The sequence below is a fragment of the Magallana gigas genome, chromosome 1 (assembly GCF_963853765.1).
Source record: "Magallana gigas chromosome 1, xbMagGiga1.1, whole genome shotgun sequence".
NCBI lineage: Eukaryota > Metazoa > Mollusca > Bivalvia > Ostreida > Ostreidae > Magallana > Magallana gigas.
Window position 1 is genome coordinate 51,216,762 of NC_088853.1, and position 16,569 is coordinate 51,233,330.

The window sequence follows — 16,569 nt, forward strand, 5'->3', positions numbered from 1 at the left end:
TAATGAAATTCACTGGTTTAATAGGCGCAACCATTAGTTTCCGTTATCTGCCTTTTTTTTTTACGGCATGAGTTCCAACCCGTCACTCAAAAGCATGTTGAAATCCAAAGTCTCCCTGACTCAGAAGAAACGGTAGGTATGACAATGTCATCGTCGGAGGAGGAGGGGGAGAATGAAACAAAAAAAGTTACATCAATCCTTATTTTTTTTGTTTGTTTTAAACCAGTGACCAGTCAGCGATGTTTTGATTGGATTCAGAAATCAGGACAGCTAATCAAACTAATGCATTGCCGAGACCCCCAGAATTCCTAGCCGAGTGCCTCTGTCACATTCAATCCCAGCGTCGTTAAATTCCGCGGGACAATAAAAGTCCTCCCCTCGGTGAATTCCACCGAGTTTCATTCATTTTCTCTGCTGTTAATCACATTTGCAGCCATTTATACGTATAAAATGATTTTTTACACTAAAAATAAATTTCATGAATGGTGTAGGACATTCTGAAAATAACCTTAAAAGGCAATTTAAATTCAAGGCATTTTTTTCAAAATGAAAGCCACCCCCCCAAAAAAATATTTATTTCAAATTTTCATCATTATATTAAACAAACTTGTTTTTGATATTCTTTTTGGAAGTAGAGAGCTTATTTTAGGGATAAAACATGTAGTTATAATTTTTTTAAGCATCCATTTCTTAGGTTTCTTAACCCTTTAAATAAACCCAAGTGTTTTGTGCAACAATTTCAAAAATTCTTATTATATACTGGTTATTAAAGATCAATTTAAAACATCAAAATTTAATTTTCTTTATCAAAACCCACTTCCGACGCAATTCCACCTTAAGGAGGCTGGGTGGTCAACCAGATTAACCTCATTAAACACGAAGAACTAATATCAGCGCAAATTTGCGAGAAGAACGTTCAACTTCCAGATTTTTAAATCTTGGCTGCTTTTATTTTTTTGACAGATGTAAACTATTTGCAGTTATGATAAAAATTTGGCTTTCGTGATTTTATGTGGTTGCGATTTTGATATGAAACCTATGAATCGCAAAATTAAGTACTCGCATAAAATAAGAAATCTACTAACAGTAATCATCAGATCCCCTTTAAATTTTAAAAAATGATCTTGTATTTTAGTAAAGAGAAACTCCATAAATGTTAACTTTTAAGTTTTAACTGTTTTTTCCAAATTTTTTATACAAAGCTCTTCTTCTTAAGGAAATTTATATACTGTAGATTCCTAATTTAAAACAAGGAATTAATTTTCGCATAAAATCATGAGAAGCAACCATTGCGGATTTTAAAGTCTCGCTTTAATTTTTCAGACAGTTTTGAAGTATAGAAAATGAACCAAAAAAATAGTGATTGCAATTTTCTATACTCGCAATTTGATACAAAGCAGTGTAATCGCGGAATTAGGTACTCGCATAAAATTAGGAATTAATTTACAGTAGTCGTACAATTGCCATAACCATCCAACCCCCTTAAGGAGGCTGAGCGGTCAACAAATTACCCATCAGATCTACATGTACCTAAATTTGTTTTGATATATGTCAGAGCTAATATAGCTGCTATTAATTATCATTTAGTATAGAAAACATCTAAATATCTAAGCATTAAGATTGCAGTACTGTACTAAATTCCTTATATTACGCAAGTACTTAATTCCGCGATCATGTTGGTTTGTATGAAATCGCAAGAATATAAAATCGTGAACGTGGAACTTTTCTCCTTATATCTTATAGTTTTCAACTCTCAGAAAATAATGGCAATTAAGAATTCATAATCCGCAACGGATGCTTCTTGCGATTTTACGCAGATATTAATTGCTCGCCTTTAACTAGCAATCTACAGTCTATATCTTTTTAATAAAGATCTCCTTTGCACATGGAGATTAAAATAGTTTAAAAATGGCCATGACCACAGAGCATATTGGGAAAAGTCTCCAATCTTACTTGGTAAATGACCTTAACCTTTGTTCATTCATCTTGTCAATGACCATTCAGATCAACAAGTTAAGTATAAAAAGTTTCTTTCTTGTGAAGATCAAACTCCAAGTGACAATTAAATAGCATGAATAATTGTCAATAGATTGACAATACATAAAAGATTTAACAAAGGGCCAAAAAATTATGTATTAGCAATGGTAAACTTAACATAAACCTCATCACATTTGTTGTGTGATCAACTTAATAATCATTCATATTTAATCAAAATGACATCCAAAAAGATTTGTAAAACAGTCCCTATCTAATTTAAATTGGCTGCATTATGTGTTCAGCATTCTAAATTGCACATGAATCTTGACTCTTCACCTTATTAAAAATGAAACAAAGCAGATTTGTGAAACAATTCGGTCCACTGTACAACAAACATTACACAGAGATTTAAGGGAGGGAGGGGGCAGTATTAGGCACAACATGTTGTGTAGGACCCTTGACTTAAATTTGAGTGAATTTTTTTTAAGACTGATCGACTACAGGGTTTGTTGACCAGTGGGATGAGCCCTCCTAATGGTGTGAAGATGATGACACTGGTTCAAATATCCTGTCCTTGTTTCTTCCATGTTACATTTGGTGTCATGAACAACCCCTTATACAGAAAGGGAAGGAACTGTGGGTCAGACCAGTCCGATTGCCATTGCCCGGCTCACTTGCTAACATACTAAACACTTATAATGCAGTAAGGGTTGAACAATGAATTCCTGATCGGGCCCAAATTTTTCTGTCATTCCATAACAGTCATGGAATAAGGGTATATATAAATATAAAGATCTGTCAAATTATCAAATAAATATAATTTAATTAATGTGCATGTTAAAAAAGGGAACACTGTTATTTCATTATAATGGTTTTTTCTCAGCACGAAATGCATTAATATATTGGGGAATTGTTCAGAATTGGAATTTCTAAATAATTGAAAGCGCGGGAGAACAAGACATTTAAATTAATTTTAATATTTTGATCACACTGTTGTCCACTGATTTCTTAGAACAAATTTTCACCAGCATCTAAAATAAAAAGGTTTAAAGAATTAGACCTACCATGATCTGGTTTTCACTCATGCTGTGAACAATTTTCTTTCACTTCGGAGATTTTAATTCGAGATTAATCCGATTGTGTTTTACAACATCGAAGGTTTATGTCGTTGATAAGGTGCTCCATATATCATTGAAGAAAAAAATACCGCTTATAACATTAAAAAAATCAAGATTATGTTATAAATTCTTCACGTCTTACCAAAATCCTTTTACCATGTTTACAACTGTATGATAAATGTTTGAGAAAATAACTAAATTTCAGATTTTGAAACGTGATTATGTTTCTAGACCGGATTGTTGAAAACGATAATGGTTTTTTTTAAAATGTTACACGAAAACGCCCGTATGATAACAAGGTGTTGACCATGTTGACAGGTGCCAGGTGCGAATGCTGCAGTGGAAACTATGACATGTAAAACGTAAGATGAATTTCATGACAGAAAAGTTGTTCAGTGTGTCGTTACATCTCTTTAAAAGATGCTTGCATGCATGAAAACCACATACAAAATATGATAAACGTTAGAATTAACACCCCCCCCCCCTTCCCTAAAAAAAAGAAGAAAAATATATAACATAGAATTTGTGAGTGGTGGATACTTTAAATTAAGATTTAGTGAAATGTAAGTAGTTCCTGAATCAAGAATATTTTTACTCTTTCCCTTTTAGGTATAAATTAAAAACCAATATTGGGTTCCATTATAATGGCAAGAAATTAATAGGAATGTATTTAATTAAGGTGATACTTTTGTATGCTGATCAATAATAATTATATTACAGTATATTTTGTTCATATAGGTGAAGGAAAATATGTCAACGTCAGATCAGGGGAAATGTCTGGCAACAAGATGGCAACAAGACTACCTTGCAAAACAAAACTCGAATATATTGCCAAAGAAAACAATCATGACTCAACAATGAACTCTGAAGAAGTGCATCAAGAGAAAAGAGGACATATTTCAGGAAAAACAGAGGCCAATTTGCGCAGAAGGGCATCTCTAGAAAATGAATCATCTGGGAAGAAAATGGAGTTGAAATTGGAGTTAGATCTAACCGATCAGAAACCCAAGAAACAGCAGAGAAGAAAGCGAGAGAAATATTTGCCTCACGCTGTTCCACTTGTGTTGCCCCCCTGTCGTATCTGTGGAAAGCTCGCCTCTGGTATTCATTATGGGGTGAATTCCTGCGAGGCTTGTAAGGTATTCAAATAAGTTTAAAACGCGAGGAATTAATACCTGCTTAAAATTGCGAAAGGTACATCTTGCAGATTTTAAATTCTCGCTATAGTTTTTCTGACAGATGTAAACGAAATGAAACTATGATAAAAATGTGGTGTTTGCAATTTTATATTCTCACGATATAAGGCAAAAGTGTTGAATCACAGAATTAAATACTCACGAAAAATAAGGAATCTCCAGTACCTACAGTACCAATTGCATGTATATGGACATATGTAACTATGTTTACACTTTCTGCAACTTTATATTACATTTAACCAGGGGTGTAACGGGATAGGCAACTTGTACATCTGCCATGTTAACTTCACATACTATCATGGGAGCCTTGAGAAACTCTGTTCAATCCCAGTAAAATATGTTTTTTTTTTTATTAGATTATCTATTTCCTCTTGTTAAATGGGATAGGTTTTGTTACTGATAGGTTTTGCTCCACCTCGCCTTCTGTGGACTTTACCGACCCCACAAATTTCTGTACACAGTCAGTAACAAAATTAATAAGTAATAATAAAGAGAGAGAGAGAGAGAGAGAGAGAGAGAGAGAGAGAGAGAGAGAGAGAGAGAGAGAGAGAGAGATTTGATTGATACTAGATACATGTAGACAGAGGAGGGAGTAGAAAGGGATATATATGAAAGGGATCATATACTCCAGATTACATTAATTACATATACATATATAAATTACTGATTCACACAAAAAAAACCCCATCATATTAAAACATCATTGAATACATGTATTTTCTAGGGATTTTTCCGCCGCTATCTTAAGAGGAAGGAGCCATTTCATTGCACAAAGGGAGGCCACTGTGTCATAGATCAGTCGTTGGCGGGATCTATGTGTTCAGGGTGTCGCCTACAGAAGTGTTTCAGTCTAGGAATGTCTAAAGAAGGTAAGGAGCAATAGACCTATTGAAATCTTTTAGATAGCATAATACTGTAAATTCCTAAATAAACAAGTGAAATCGCGAGAAGCACATCTCGCGGATTTTAAAATCTTGACCTTTTTGTTTTTTGGACAGATGTAAACTATTAGGAAATATGTGTTCTGGATCTTATATTTGACGCACAACGATAGACTTGTGGAATTAAGCATAAATTAAGGAATCTACCGTTATTTGATATTTATTTTGATATTTGATAATTTCATTTGTATACAAATATTGCTATAATTTGATATATACCTGTTTAATAGTAATCATTTAAAAAAGTGTATTGCATTTCAAAACCAGGAATAGAAAAATGCTCCAATTCCTGTATGTAGTTATTAGTAAATAAAAATCAAAGAACCATCATTATCATTTAGTCATTGTTAGTTAAATCCAAAAAAAAAAAACCTGTGTTTTTTTCCATACAAACACAATGGTACATGAATTTAAGAAAAAGTTTATTACATGTACCAATATTATAGTGTTTTGATTTAGCATATTTAAATTCAAGAGAAGATGGATGATAAACCTAGGAATATGTTTCATGTTTCAGGAATTCGTCAAGGCAGGTACACTCTTCAGGAGAGAACTAATGCTATCATAGAAATGAAAAAGCGGCAGACGGAGAGATGCAGCACAGAATCAAGAGAAGACAACTGTAACCACTATTTGGAGAATGCAATGCAGTCATCTCCCTTTAACCATCCAAGCTTATCACCATCAGACATGCAGTCTGACTCTGTTTCATCATTTTCATGCTCTCAAAATTCATCATTAACATCTGCATCATCAATTTCTCCTCCTTCATCAACTTCATCAACATCATCAATTTCTTCCTCATTGGGATCATCTGTAATTAAATCCAACAAACCTGATCCACAAATCTTGAAAAATATCAAATCGGAGTATTCAAAGATTCCGTCCGAACTAGGCAGCTCTACAATCAAAATTCAGCAGCATATCTCCTGCTACGATTCATCATCTTCAACTTCTACCTCAGAGAAGCATTCCCAGAATTCCACAGTCAGTCAGCCCCTATTCCCTTTGACGACAGAAAATATCACTCAAGATTCGGAAGAGCAGTCTAGTATGCTGTCAACCATAGAGAAATTAATGGATGGGTATAAGGAGTTAAAACCTTTCACCAAGAACTTGTCAGACGAGGAAATCCAGGCATTGCTCTGTGATGGATTTGTAAGTACACAGAGCTGCATTTCAATTTCTGTAGGAAAAAGTTTTTTGAATTCAAGACACCTCCAGTATATATATACATGTTCACACTGAAGGTGTCATGAATTTCATTCTCCATGTATATTATACATGGAGAATGAAATTCAACTATAGCAAACAGAAGTGTACTCAGTAGGGATATGATATTGTACTGCTATGATATTGACTGTACTTGATTGCTTCTGTTCTCTCTCTCTCTCTCTCTCTCTCTCTCTCTCTCTCTCTCTCTCCAGAGGGGAGGGAGATGGATAGAATCTTATCTCAAAAGGTAATAGATATGATTTTCAATACATTTTCAACAAAGGATTTTGAAATTCAAATAGAAAATGATGACTGTTGCTGAATTCTATCTCCAATAGCAAAATGATATTTCAGGGGGAAGTTTATAAAAACTTAAGGTACAATCACTTAACTTATTTATTTAACTTAAGGTTAAATCACCCCTCAGATAAGAGAGATAACTCCTAATGAGTTAATAATTTATATGTCTTAGGGAATGGAGCTGACTAATTAGCTTTAAAATTATTATGTTAGCATGTTAGCCTTACACATGGCATGCATTATGGTGGTATAAAACAAGTTATGTAGCAAAAGTTAAATCTGTTCAATGATACTCTGATATCTTAGGAGATAAAATTTAAGGTACATTTACCCTTTAAATAAGAGAGATAACTCTTACTTATATTTAATAATCACTAAATGTTGCCTGGTAGCAAATGTACAGTCAGAAAGTACATATATTTAATGATAAACTAATATCTTAGTAAAGACTAAAGAACTTAAATTTTATAAATTTAAGGTACATTTACCCCTTAGATAAGTGAGACAACTCTTTCTAAAATTGAATACACAAATCTTGCAGCAAAAGTACAGTCAAAAGGTGAACCTGTTTGGGAGCATGGACCCTCTACCTGCCAATGTTTACAACGAAATCTTCAATATCACCAACATGGACATTGATGGGCGGATGAAAATCTTTGACCTTATCCGACAGGAGCTGGTGACAGTGATTCACGAATATGTGAGATTCACGCACGGCATTCCCGCTTTTCAAAATCTGCCGTCCAAAGATCAAGCGTCTTTACTGAAAGGTACAATTAAATCCTTTAATTTTTTTTAAAGGTTTTTCCTACTTTTGAAAATTTAAACCAAGAAAGATATTAAATGATGAATGCATGTGGTTTAAACCATTTTAGGAACATTCAGTTATTTGATACTTTTTGTAATGATAATTATTTTGTAGAGAAACAAATGAGCCACATAAGGCCTAAAAAATTGTTGACAAACTTTATATATGTATAGATACTTTTTTATACTATTCAGTAGCAGCAAGATTAGAATTTTAAGAATTTCTATTCTAGAGTTTAGAATGTAGCATTAGAAAAATAATCACTCAACAAGCCTATTTGAAACAAAATTTGAAACAACCTGTCATACAGCATCAAAACCTCATGTTGTCAAGACCTACTGAGAAATCATTAGAATTCATTATTGTGGGTCATTTTTGTGATATTTTTTATGTTTTTGTAATGACTCTTACAGCAGCCAGATTGGAATTTTTCCTCTTGCTCGGGTACCGCTCCCTCGACCCAGAGACAGGAATGATGGTATCGTATACGGGACACGTACTTCCCATCAGGCAGTTCTGTGCTTACGCCCCCGGCGACATGTCTACGTCATGGTTGGAAGTGACGCGACACATTCGTCACCTCCAACTTCAGCCCAAAGAACATGCCGCCATGCTGGGAATATGTCTGACGTTCACAGGTTTGAATTTTTTTGTGTATGATTCAATAAATTAACCATGTTTTGCATGTAAAATTGATGATAGTTTATCAAGAAAGGGTGTTTAAGATATTCATATTTTTCAAATTTTGAAAATTAACCTCTTTTACATAGTATTTAAAAAAAATCTTCATTCTGGAATTCTCAATTTTTTTTATTGTTAGAGATCACAATGTTGTTGAACGCAGTATTAATGCATGTAAATATCTTGTGTGGTATTCACATCCTTATTTCAGATCGATGTCCATTAGAGGACCCGAAAAGTGTGGAAAAAATCCAAACATGTCTGCTGGGGGTCCTACAGAACATGCTGAGGGTGAGATACCAGGGCGAGAGCGGACGGCACCTGGCCAGGATCATGGACGTCTTCATCAAGCTCCGCGGCCTGAACGAGGAGTTCCTGATGGTCTACAAAAAGATCTGCCAGGACAGGTTCATCATTCAGCACTTGCCCGAGTTGTTACAGTTCCTATTTGATGAATGAATGACTCTGGGCTGATGATATACTGATGGCTTGTAATATCAGTCACCTGCTATGGTTTTCTGCCTTTGTTTTGACCATGGGTGCTATAAGTCTGTTTAAATTGAAATTTTTTGTGTAAATTTCTGTTAAATTTTTAGAAAAGGCTTTCATCATACTACCTCAGGTTTAATGTGCTTGGAGAATATACTGTATACTGAAATATTTGCCCACATTTATTTTTTCACCCCTTTCGCTCTCGTTTTCATCGGACACATTTAAGACTGGGTGAATTCCAATTTCTCCTTATATCTGAAGTCTTTTTAATTACAGCTGTGTCTAGGCAAATTCAAGACATGTAAAATATGTTTGCAAGTGAAGAAAGGCAAAAATTACTTGAGGTGTAAAAAACCCTGTATAAATAGCATGATAATAGAAAATCTAGAGGCATTTGTGTATTGCTATGGTCGATATATCTGTGGGCCAATATAATCTCATGTACATGTATGATAAACCTAAAAGTCACCAATATATCAATACCATCATGTATAATTACTATATACAGGGAAATATTCATCTTCGTTTTATTTTTGCCCCATTTGCCCTTGTTGTCTGTGGGCAAATTTAAGACTGAGCAAATTTCAATGATTTTAATTATTTCTCTTTAAACATACTGTGTCTGGGCGAATTCAAAACAGGGTGAAACCGTTTGAAAGTAAAGAAGGGCAAAAATTACACCAGGCAAAAATGACACTGGATACAGTAATCCCAAAGTAATGTCTTGCCACTCCAAGTTAACTCATGTATGGAATACCCCAAAGTCAACTTATGTATAAAAAAACCCAAACACAAGAAAACTTCAGAGTCAATCTGGTTACAGAAAACCCCCAAGTCAAAACTCAGGTATGAATCACTCCAAAGTCAACTAATGTATGGAAAATCCACAAATCAACTCATGATTTGTAAACCCCAAATTCAACTCTTTTATGGAAAACCATCAAGTCAACTCTTGTACTGTTATGATTATCCAGAAGTCAACTCTCATATGAGGTACCCCAGAGGTAAAGTAGTCCCAAAATTATCCTGAGGAATAGTTAATCCAAAAGTATGTATTGGTATAGTTAATCCCAATGGACCCTCAGGTATTGTTAATCCAAAAGTATCCTCAGTTATAGTTAATCCTAATGGGCCCTCAGGTATTGTTAATCCAAAAATATCCTCAGGTATAGTCAATCCAAATGTACCCTCATTTACATATTTTAATGCTGTGAGAGGCAACTTTATTTGATTTCCTGTTAGTGCGTGCATGTTTACTTTCGCTGTTGTTACATTAAGATCTCAAATACATGTATTCCCAAACAAATCTTGTTTGTTTATATATATATATATATATATATATATATATATATATATATATATATGTAATATGTTATTGTAACTATACTTTTGTATTAGATGAAAAGGCAACTATACATGTATTACTTTATAATTATCTATTTACCCAAAATATACATTGACAAGATTTAATATATGTCAGATGAAATTTTTTAATGATATTCTAAGTGCATTATATTTGTTGTTGTTTTGTTGTCAAATGTATCTTATTTGTTTTTATCAAATGTTATTTGTTTTAATGTCAAAATACAATCAAATGTCAAATATATCTTATTTGTTTTTACAATCAATTTAATTAATTATTTATACATGTATGTATAAGAATGATTTTTCTTTAAATATTCTTGGTTCAGACTTACTTTATAAATATTTTTTATCTAATGTCATTCAGAATAAATTTAAATTAAATATTAAGATCAGGAGACCATTGAGGATTTCATAATCTGAAATAGAATTTTGGGTTTTACAGTATTTGATTGTCTTATTTCCTGTTAATTTTGGTCTATTAGTTTTGTCAAGTACTGTGGTTTCCTTAATATTCAAGGGTATCAATTTTCGTGGTTATAGGGAAAATCATTGTTTCGAGGATACGGAAGTTCGTGGCCAGTGACCCTATCAATGCAAAATGTTAATAGAAATTGCACTTCAATGAACATTTAATTTCATGGATCAACTTAACAACGAAATCCATGAAAATTGGTATTCAACGAATATTGATGAAACCACAGTACATTGTACTTGATTTTCTGACATTTTGATAGAGATGTCATTTAACAGCTCATGAATATATGTGATAATTGTAATTGATATTTTAATTACTATTTTATCTCTATACTGAACCTTTTTTTCCAATTATAAAGTATCGAAAAGGGCAGTTTTGTAAAATATATCATGATCATCAATTGGACAATCAAAGGTTATTTGCTGATTTCAGTAATGTATTATTTGAAGTATGTGATGTGATACTGGCTTTTAAAATTTTTTTTTACTGTTCTTTTCCCTTTGTTATTTACACTGTGCAATTTTTAAACTGATGTTACTTCAAACAGGCATAAGAGGACTCTGTAGTCATGGCCATTCTTAAACATTATTTTTCTCCTTAAAAATGAGAGTTTTGTTAAAGATATGGGAAAATATACAAATTTTCAATTATATATTAGAATTTTTTTTTTACTTTTTTACTAAAAAATAGCGCATATTGGATTAAAATTAAAGTTAATGGTTAAGTTTTTTAAAACAAATCTCATTGTTCATTTATTGACCTCCTTAGCTGTACCTTATTTCTTATACATGTATTGAAAAATATTAATTGTACATTTAACACACTTATAACGTATAAGTGCCGGGGACGGGCAATTTTACATTGTTATGAGCGTAATTTGTTATATCCGTCAAGTTTACAGCATGTAATAAAGTCTTGGGGAATGAAAATCACTTGGCTGTAAGCATCAATTCATTGTAAGCATGTTTGATATAACCGTGTTTTACTGTCATATTTTTGCTCATAATTTTACATTTGTTAAATTTTTCTTTCACGTATTTTCCTCATAATATAAAGCATATTATGATTGCTATATTTGCTCAGATTGTACTCAATTTGTTTGTACAGAAATGCTAGATAACTAAAATAGCTGTATTGTTGTATTTGCTCAATGTTAAAAGCACTAGAATACTGTAAACGGGGAAATATTCGCCCCCGTTTTATTTTCACACTTTTCGCCTTGGCAAGTGAAGAAGGGCAAAAATAACACTAAGCGAAAATATAGCCTTATAAACAGTTTTTTCTGTGATATTTTTTGTACACACAGTCAAACAATTGTGCCTCACATGAATTTCTCTTGAACTTTTTCAAAGAAAATTCATTTTGAAAAACAGAAAATCCTCGTAAATTTTTATTGGGGAAATTTTTACATGTTGTGAATTTTTATTTATGATTGAATGAAATGGTTTAAGTGATTGTTTCAAAATTTTCACTTGAAAATTTATGTCGATGTTCTAATATTTTGATACGTATTGTAAATATTTACAGGTATTTTCAGGGTAAAATTGAATTTCTACGTAGAGAAGGAAGTAATAGCACGGGTTTTTCGATCAGAAAAAGAAAAGAATTAATTAAAAGAAATTTAAATGTTATTTAAAGTATAATGCTGTAATTGTTTTCAAACGGAACTGTCTATTTTATACTGGAATTTGTCGTGCAATGTATGTAGAAAACGTCTATTGGAGAGAGAGAGAGAGAGAGAGAGAGAAAAGAGAGAGAGAGAGAGAGAGAGCAGTTTAAAATTCTTACAGTTATAAGTTTAATTTTAGAATCATTCCATTTATTTATTTGAAATGAATACTAGTATATGAAATAATCTATTAGCTCTTGCATATTTCCTAAGCTATTGTTTTTTTATTGTCAAGAAAATTATTGTTAAGTATATATAAATATTGTTTTAAAATAAATTTCATGAAAAATTAAGTTTTGTTGACAAATTTGGGCAATAACTGTCACAAACACGGTTACAAAATCTGGCACTACCTGATACAATGAAACTTATAATTAGACTAGTTTATATAATGTTTTAAAAATGCTAAGATATATGTTCGAGTAAAGTTTTGATCACATATTTTTGTTTTATATCCATAATTTTTTTAAAAATAAGAATAAAGAAACAGTTATTCTAATGATTTGATGTATCAAACAATGATTATTGTAACAGTGAAAGTGATAAGGCATTTAAAAGTCTGATAAGTAATATACCAACTATTCTACTACAGTTATTGCCGAGATCAAAGAGATGCCGCGGACATTATTCTCCAATATACCACGAACGTCATTAGTAAATTATCAGATCAGAAATACCTATTTGTCTCGCACTGACCATGAAAGTACAACTTCAAACCGTAAAAAGTTTAAAAACTATGTCAATTTCACGTGTTAGTTCCAGTCAAAACGATGTGTATTGCCTCAAATGTTTATTTTTAAGAGATCAATGCGGCTGTTCCTAGCACCTCCCGAGCACATTTTCACTGCGTGTTTTTACATAAAATATATAACGTGTAGTAGTAATAATCGTATTAAATTGCCCTTAAAATATTAGGAACATGATTTAAAGATACATGTATTTTATAAATAAGTAAAGAGTATTAAAAATCCAAATAAAAATTCTGTCGTATGCATGTGATTCCTTTGATCTATACACTTGTAAACATTCTTAACAAAACCATTGGGGTTACACGGAACAGCCGTCAAAATGACATAGATCGTCTCTCTATAGGAGAAACGATCTGTAGAAATACGGGCTGTTAGTAGAATAGAAATAAAGTTCTTGTTATCGTGAACGTTGCAGGATAACCTCCTCGGTCTCGAAATGTTGTTTGAATTATAAAAGCCTCGGCTAACGCCTCGGCTTTTATATTTCAAAACAACATTTCTCGACCTCGGAGGTTATTCTGCAACATTCACCAAAACTCGTACTTTATTTCTTAAATATACCAATAATATATACCAACAAATATACCATTAATTTTTTAATAAAGCAAAAATAACATACATCTTGAGTCTCTCAACGATAAAATTACATGCAACATATAATTAAGCAACTTCGCGGTTTGTTAAGATGCAAGGCTTAAAGCCAATCAATCAGTTTGTTTACAGACAGTATTGGATCTTCTTCACATTACCAATGTCTTTCATCAACACCACTAGTTTATCGTCATTGTCCACACTTAAAGTCCATGGAGTATCTAAGCCACAATTATCAATGAAGCGAAGGAACTGCCCGTCTTGATCAAGGATGTGGATGCGATTGTTATGACTGTCTGCTGCCAAGATCCGACCCCGGCTGTCTGTAGTGATGCCGATAGGTTTCATGATACCAGTGTACCGAAATCTAAGCTCCCCGGCACGATTAACAACAATTATTGCTTGGTTATGAACGTCAGCCACACAAATATCTAGATTCCTATTTTCAGCTATGTATGTAGTGCAATCGAGGCCACACTGATAATCAGGAGCACGAAAAAGAGACTGGCCTTCCGCATCGAACTGAATAGTTTGTTTTTCTGTGGAACCAGCGTAGCGCACAACTTTTGCATCCTCGTCATTATCTTTGAACATAACAACGAGAAAGTCACCAGTGGCTGAACAACATACAAAATTGGGTTTCCATTCCTGTAGTCTAACTACATCATATATTTGTGTATTTTTCACTATGTTCAGAGTAAAATTCCACGGATCAGTATAAACTATATCTCCATTTTTAGTCACTGCAATGTCCTTTGGCCATTCTCCGGACTTGGTTTGGATTGACCTCATAAGTTCTCCATAAAAATTGAACAGTCTCATAATATTATCTTCACCACAAGTCCAGAATTCTTTATCATTTAAACAGGATATACTGCGGAATTTACCAGGATTTCCATACTGAATATCAGTGTTTGAGATGATCTGGGGTACATCAGTGAGTGTTCTGTGTTTGTGAGAAGACAATGGATCCGGAAGTTTCAATATATATCCTTGTTCCTCTTTTCTGAGTAATGATCCTGACACGTAATGCAAGGGTTCAAAATGTATTTCTTCGTTAACCTTTTTAGGCGAAAAAATTGATTTTGTCAACAAAGGTTTAGCTGGTAGTGTTCTAAACCTATCAACTCTGGGTCGGTATGACGAGACAAGACATATGTCATTGGATTCCAGTAATGTTCTCAAACATACTATATTTTCACTGATTTCAGAAATGCAGTTTGTGTATTCACTTTCTTGTTCATCTAAGGCAACAAGAATAATATGGTCAATTCTATCAACCCGCTTTCTTCCTTTTTCTATCAGATCATCTATTTTCCTATGCAAAATTTCACTATGTTTGCTGATGTCTGATTTCAATTTTTGTGAGTTTTCTTTCAAGTTGTCTCTTCGAACTGGGATCGTTGTTGCAATTTTTTGGTATGTTGGATAAATATTTTACTCTAGCTCTTGTAAATCTTCTTTAATTTCTGCTTTCTTGTTTTCAAAATGTTTAAAAATGTCAATTTTCTTGTGTTGTTCATGGTCACCAGATGAAACACAAAGGGAGCAGATTGGGCCATTACATTGCTCACAGTAAAGTTCACAAATTTTTGGGGAATGCTTTAAACAAGTAAGAGTGGATCCTCTCTTTCTAAATGGCACCACCCTGTGTTCTATCAACTCATCAGAGAGGTGTTCACCCACGCAAGCTTTACATAGATTTGTGTGACAAACATCACAGTACATAGAGGGACCAGGGTTATCACAGAGATCACACCGTAACACGTCCTGACCACTGCGACGAGGGTCCATGGTTAGGCACGTTTAAAAGTTACAAAAACTCATTCTAGAAAAATATAAAACATTGTTTTTCGTTATCATTTTTCCTCTGAGTTTATGCACTTAAATTAAGTTTACAAATTCAACACATATATCATAAATGCGTTTCGTGTGAAAATTGTGACACATACTAGAACACAGTATATACAACAAAACGTTTTATTAGATATAGTCTGACCTCATTGTGCCAGCGCACATACATATAGTTCTTGAAGGCATATTATTAGAATTTAGATAAATTCGATTGACAATAAAATGCAAATAAAAAGAGATGTTCAAATGAATTCAAGCAAACGCAACAAAATGTTTACGTTTTTTTTTTACAAATCAATAAAAAACCCCCAGAGATATTCCATTGATATGTAAGGGAGTCAATTCATGGACCTTTTTTTATGTAGTGTCCCATTTGAAGGCTTCACAATGTACGCCTAGCAAACCTGAACATAAATGAATAAATAACGTCCATTGTAAGACAACCGAAACAGTTGCAGTTACGGACGATGACGCAATTACATTAAGATATTGAGTTCAGTTGTAGGTCAGACATTATTGTTGAGTATATGGAAAATAATCCAAGTACGAGGTATAAACAAAGTACTCCATACATGTTTATTTAATAATGGACATAATAAATAATGCTTTGAGAATAAGAGTAATCTTATTTAAAATAAAAGGCTAATAATACTACATGGTATTCGCTAAAAATAGACGTTTTACCTAATTTGTACGCATACATACCTCTCCGATATGACATTGGAGGTTAAGTTATTTACACTTCGCTGTGTAGCAACAAACATACGATCACAAAGTGAATTTAAATGTCTGGTCTAACTTCAGCCAGTATATTGATATTTGTATAAAAGGTTTATGTTAGTTGATATTGATTATGAAGAAAACAGGGTGAACTGAATACAAGACCAAACAAGAATATCAAATATGAAAACTAAATACATGGCCGCCAATACTTTAATTAATAAGCAAGCTACGTTATCTGTGATGATTTTCATATTTTACCGAGAAAGGTTAGCATTTAATACAGTACATATTAGATGTTACTAACAGACAACGTGTTGGAGAATCCCCATGAATAGATGTTCGAAATGTTCTTTATTGTCCTGATATTCTGAGTGTATTAAGGATGACGTTTACTCAGAATAAAAAAAAATTCCAC

The 16,569-nt window shown here is 33.0% G+C and overlaps 1 protein-coding gene across 1 annotated transcript; it reads left to right on the top strand.

The window, feature by feature from the left end:
• The first annotated feature begins 3,095 nt into the window (after positions 1-3,095).
• On the top strand, positions 3,096-9,527 carry LOC105330870 (nuclear receptor ROR-beta). The gene is made up of 7 exons (XM_011432803.4): positions 3,096-3,457; positions 3,834-4,234; positions 5,016-5,160; positions 5,750-6,390; positions 7,289-7,517; positions 7,969-8,193; positions 8,448-9,527. The coding sequence occupies exons 2-7, from the start codon at positions 3,869-3,871 to the stop codon at positions 8,693-8,695; spliced, it is 1,854 nt and encodes a 617-aa protein (XP_011431105.3). The 5' UTR covers positions 3,096-3,457; positions 3,834-3,868; the 3' UTR covers positions 8,696-9,527.
• Positions 9,528-16,569: the final 7,042 nt, after the last annotated feature.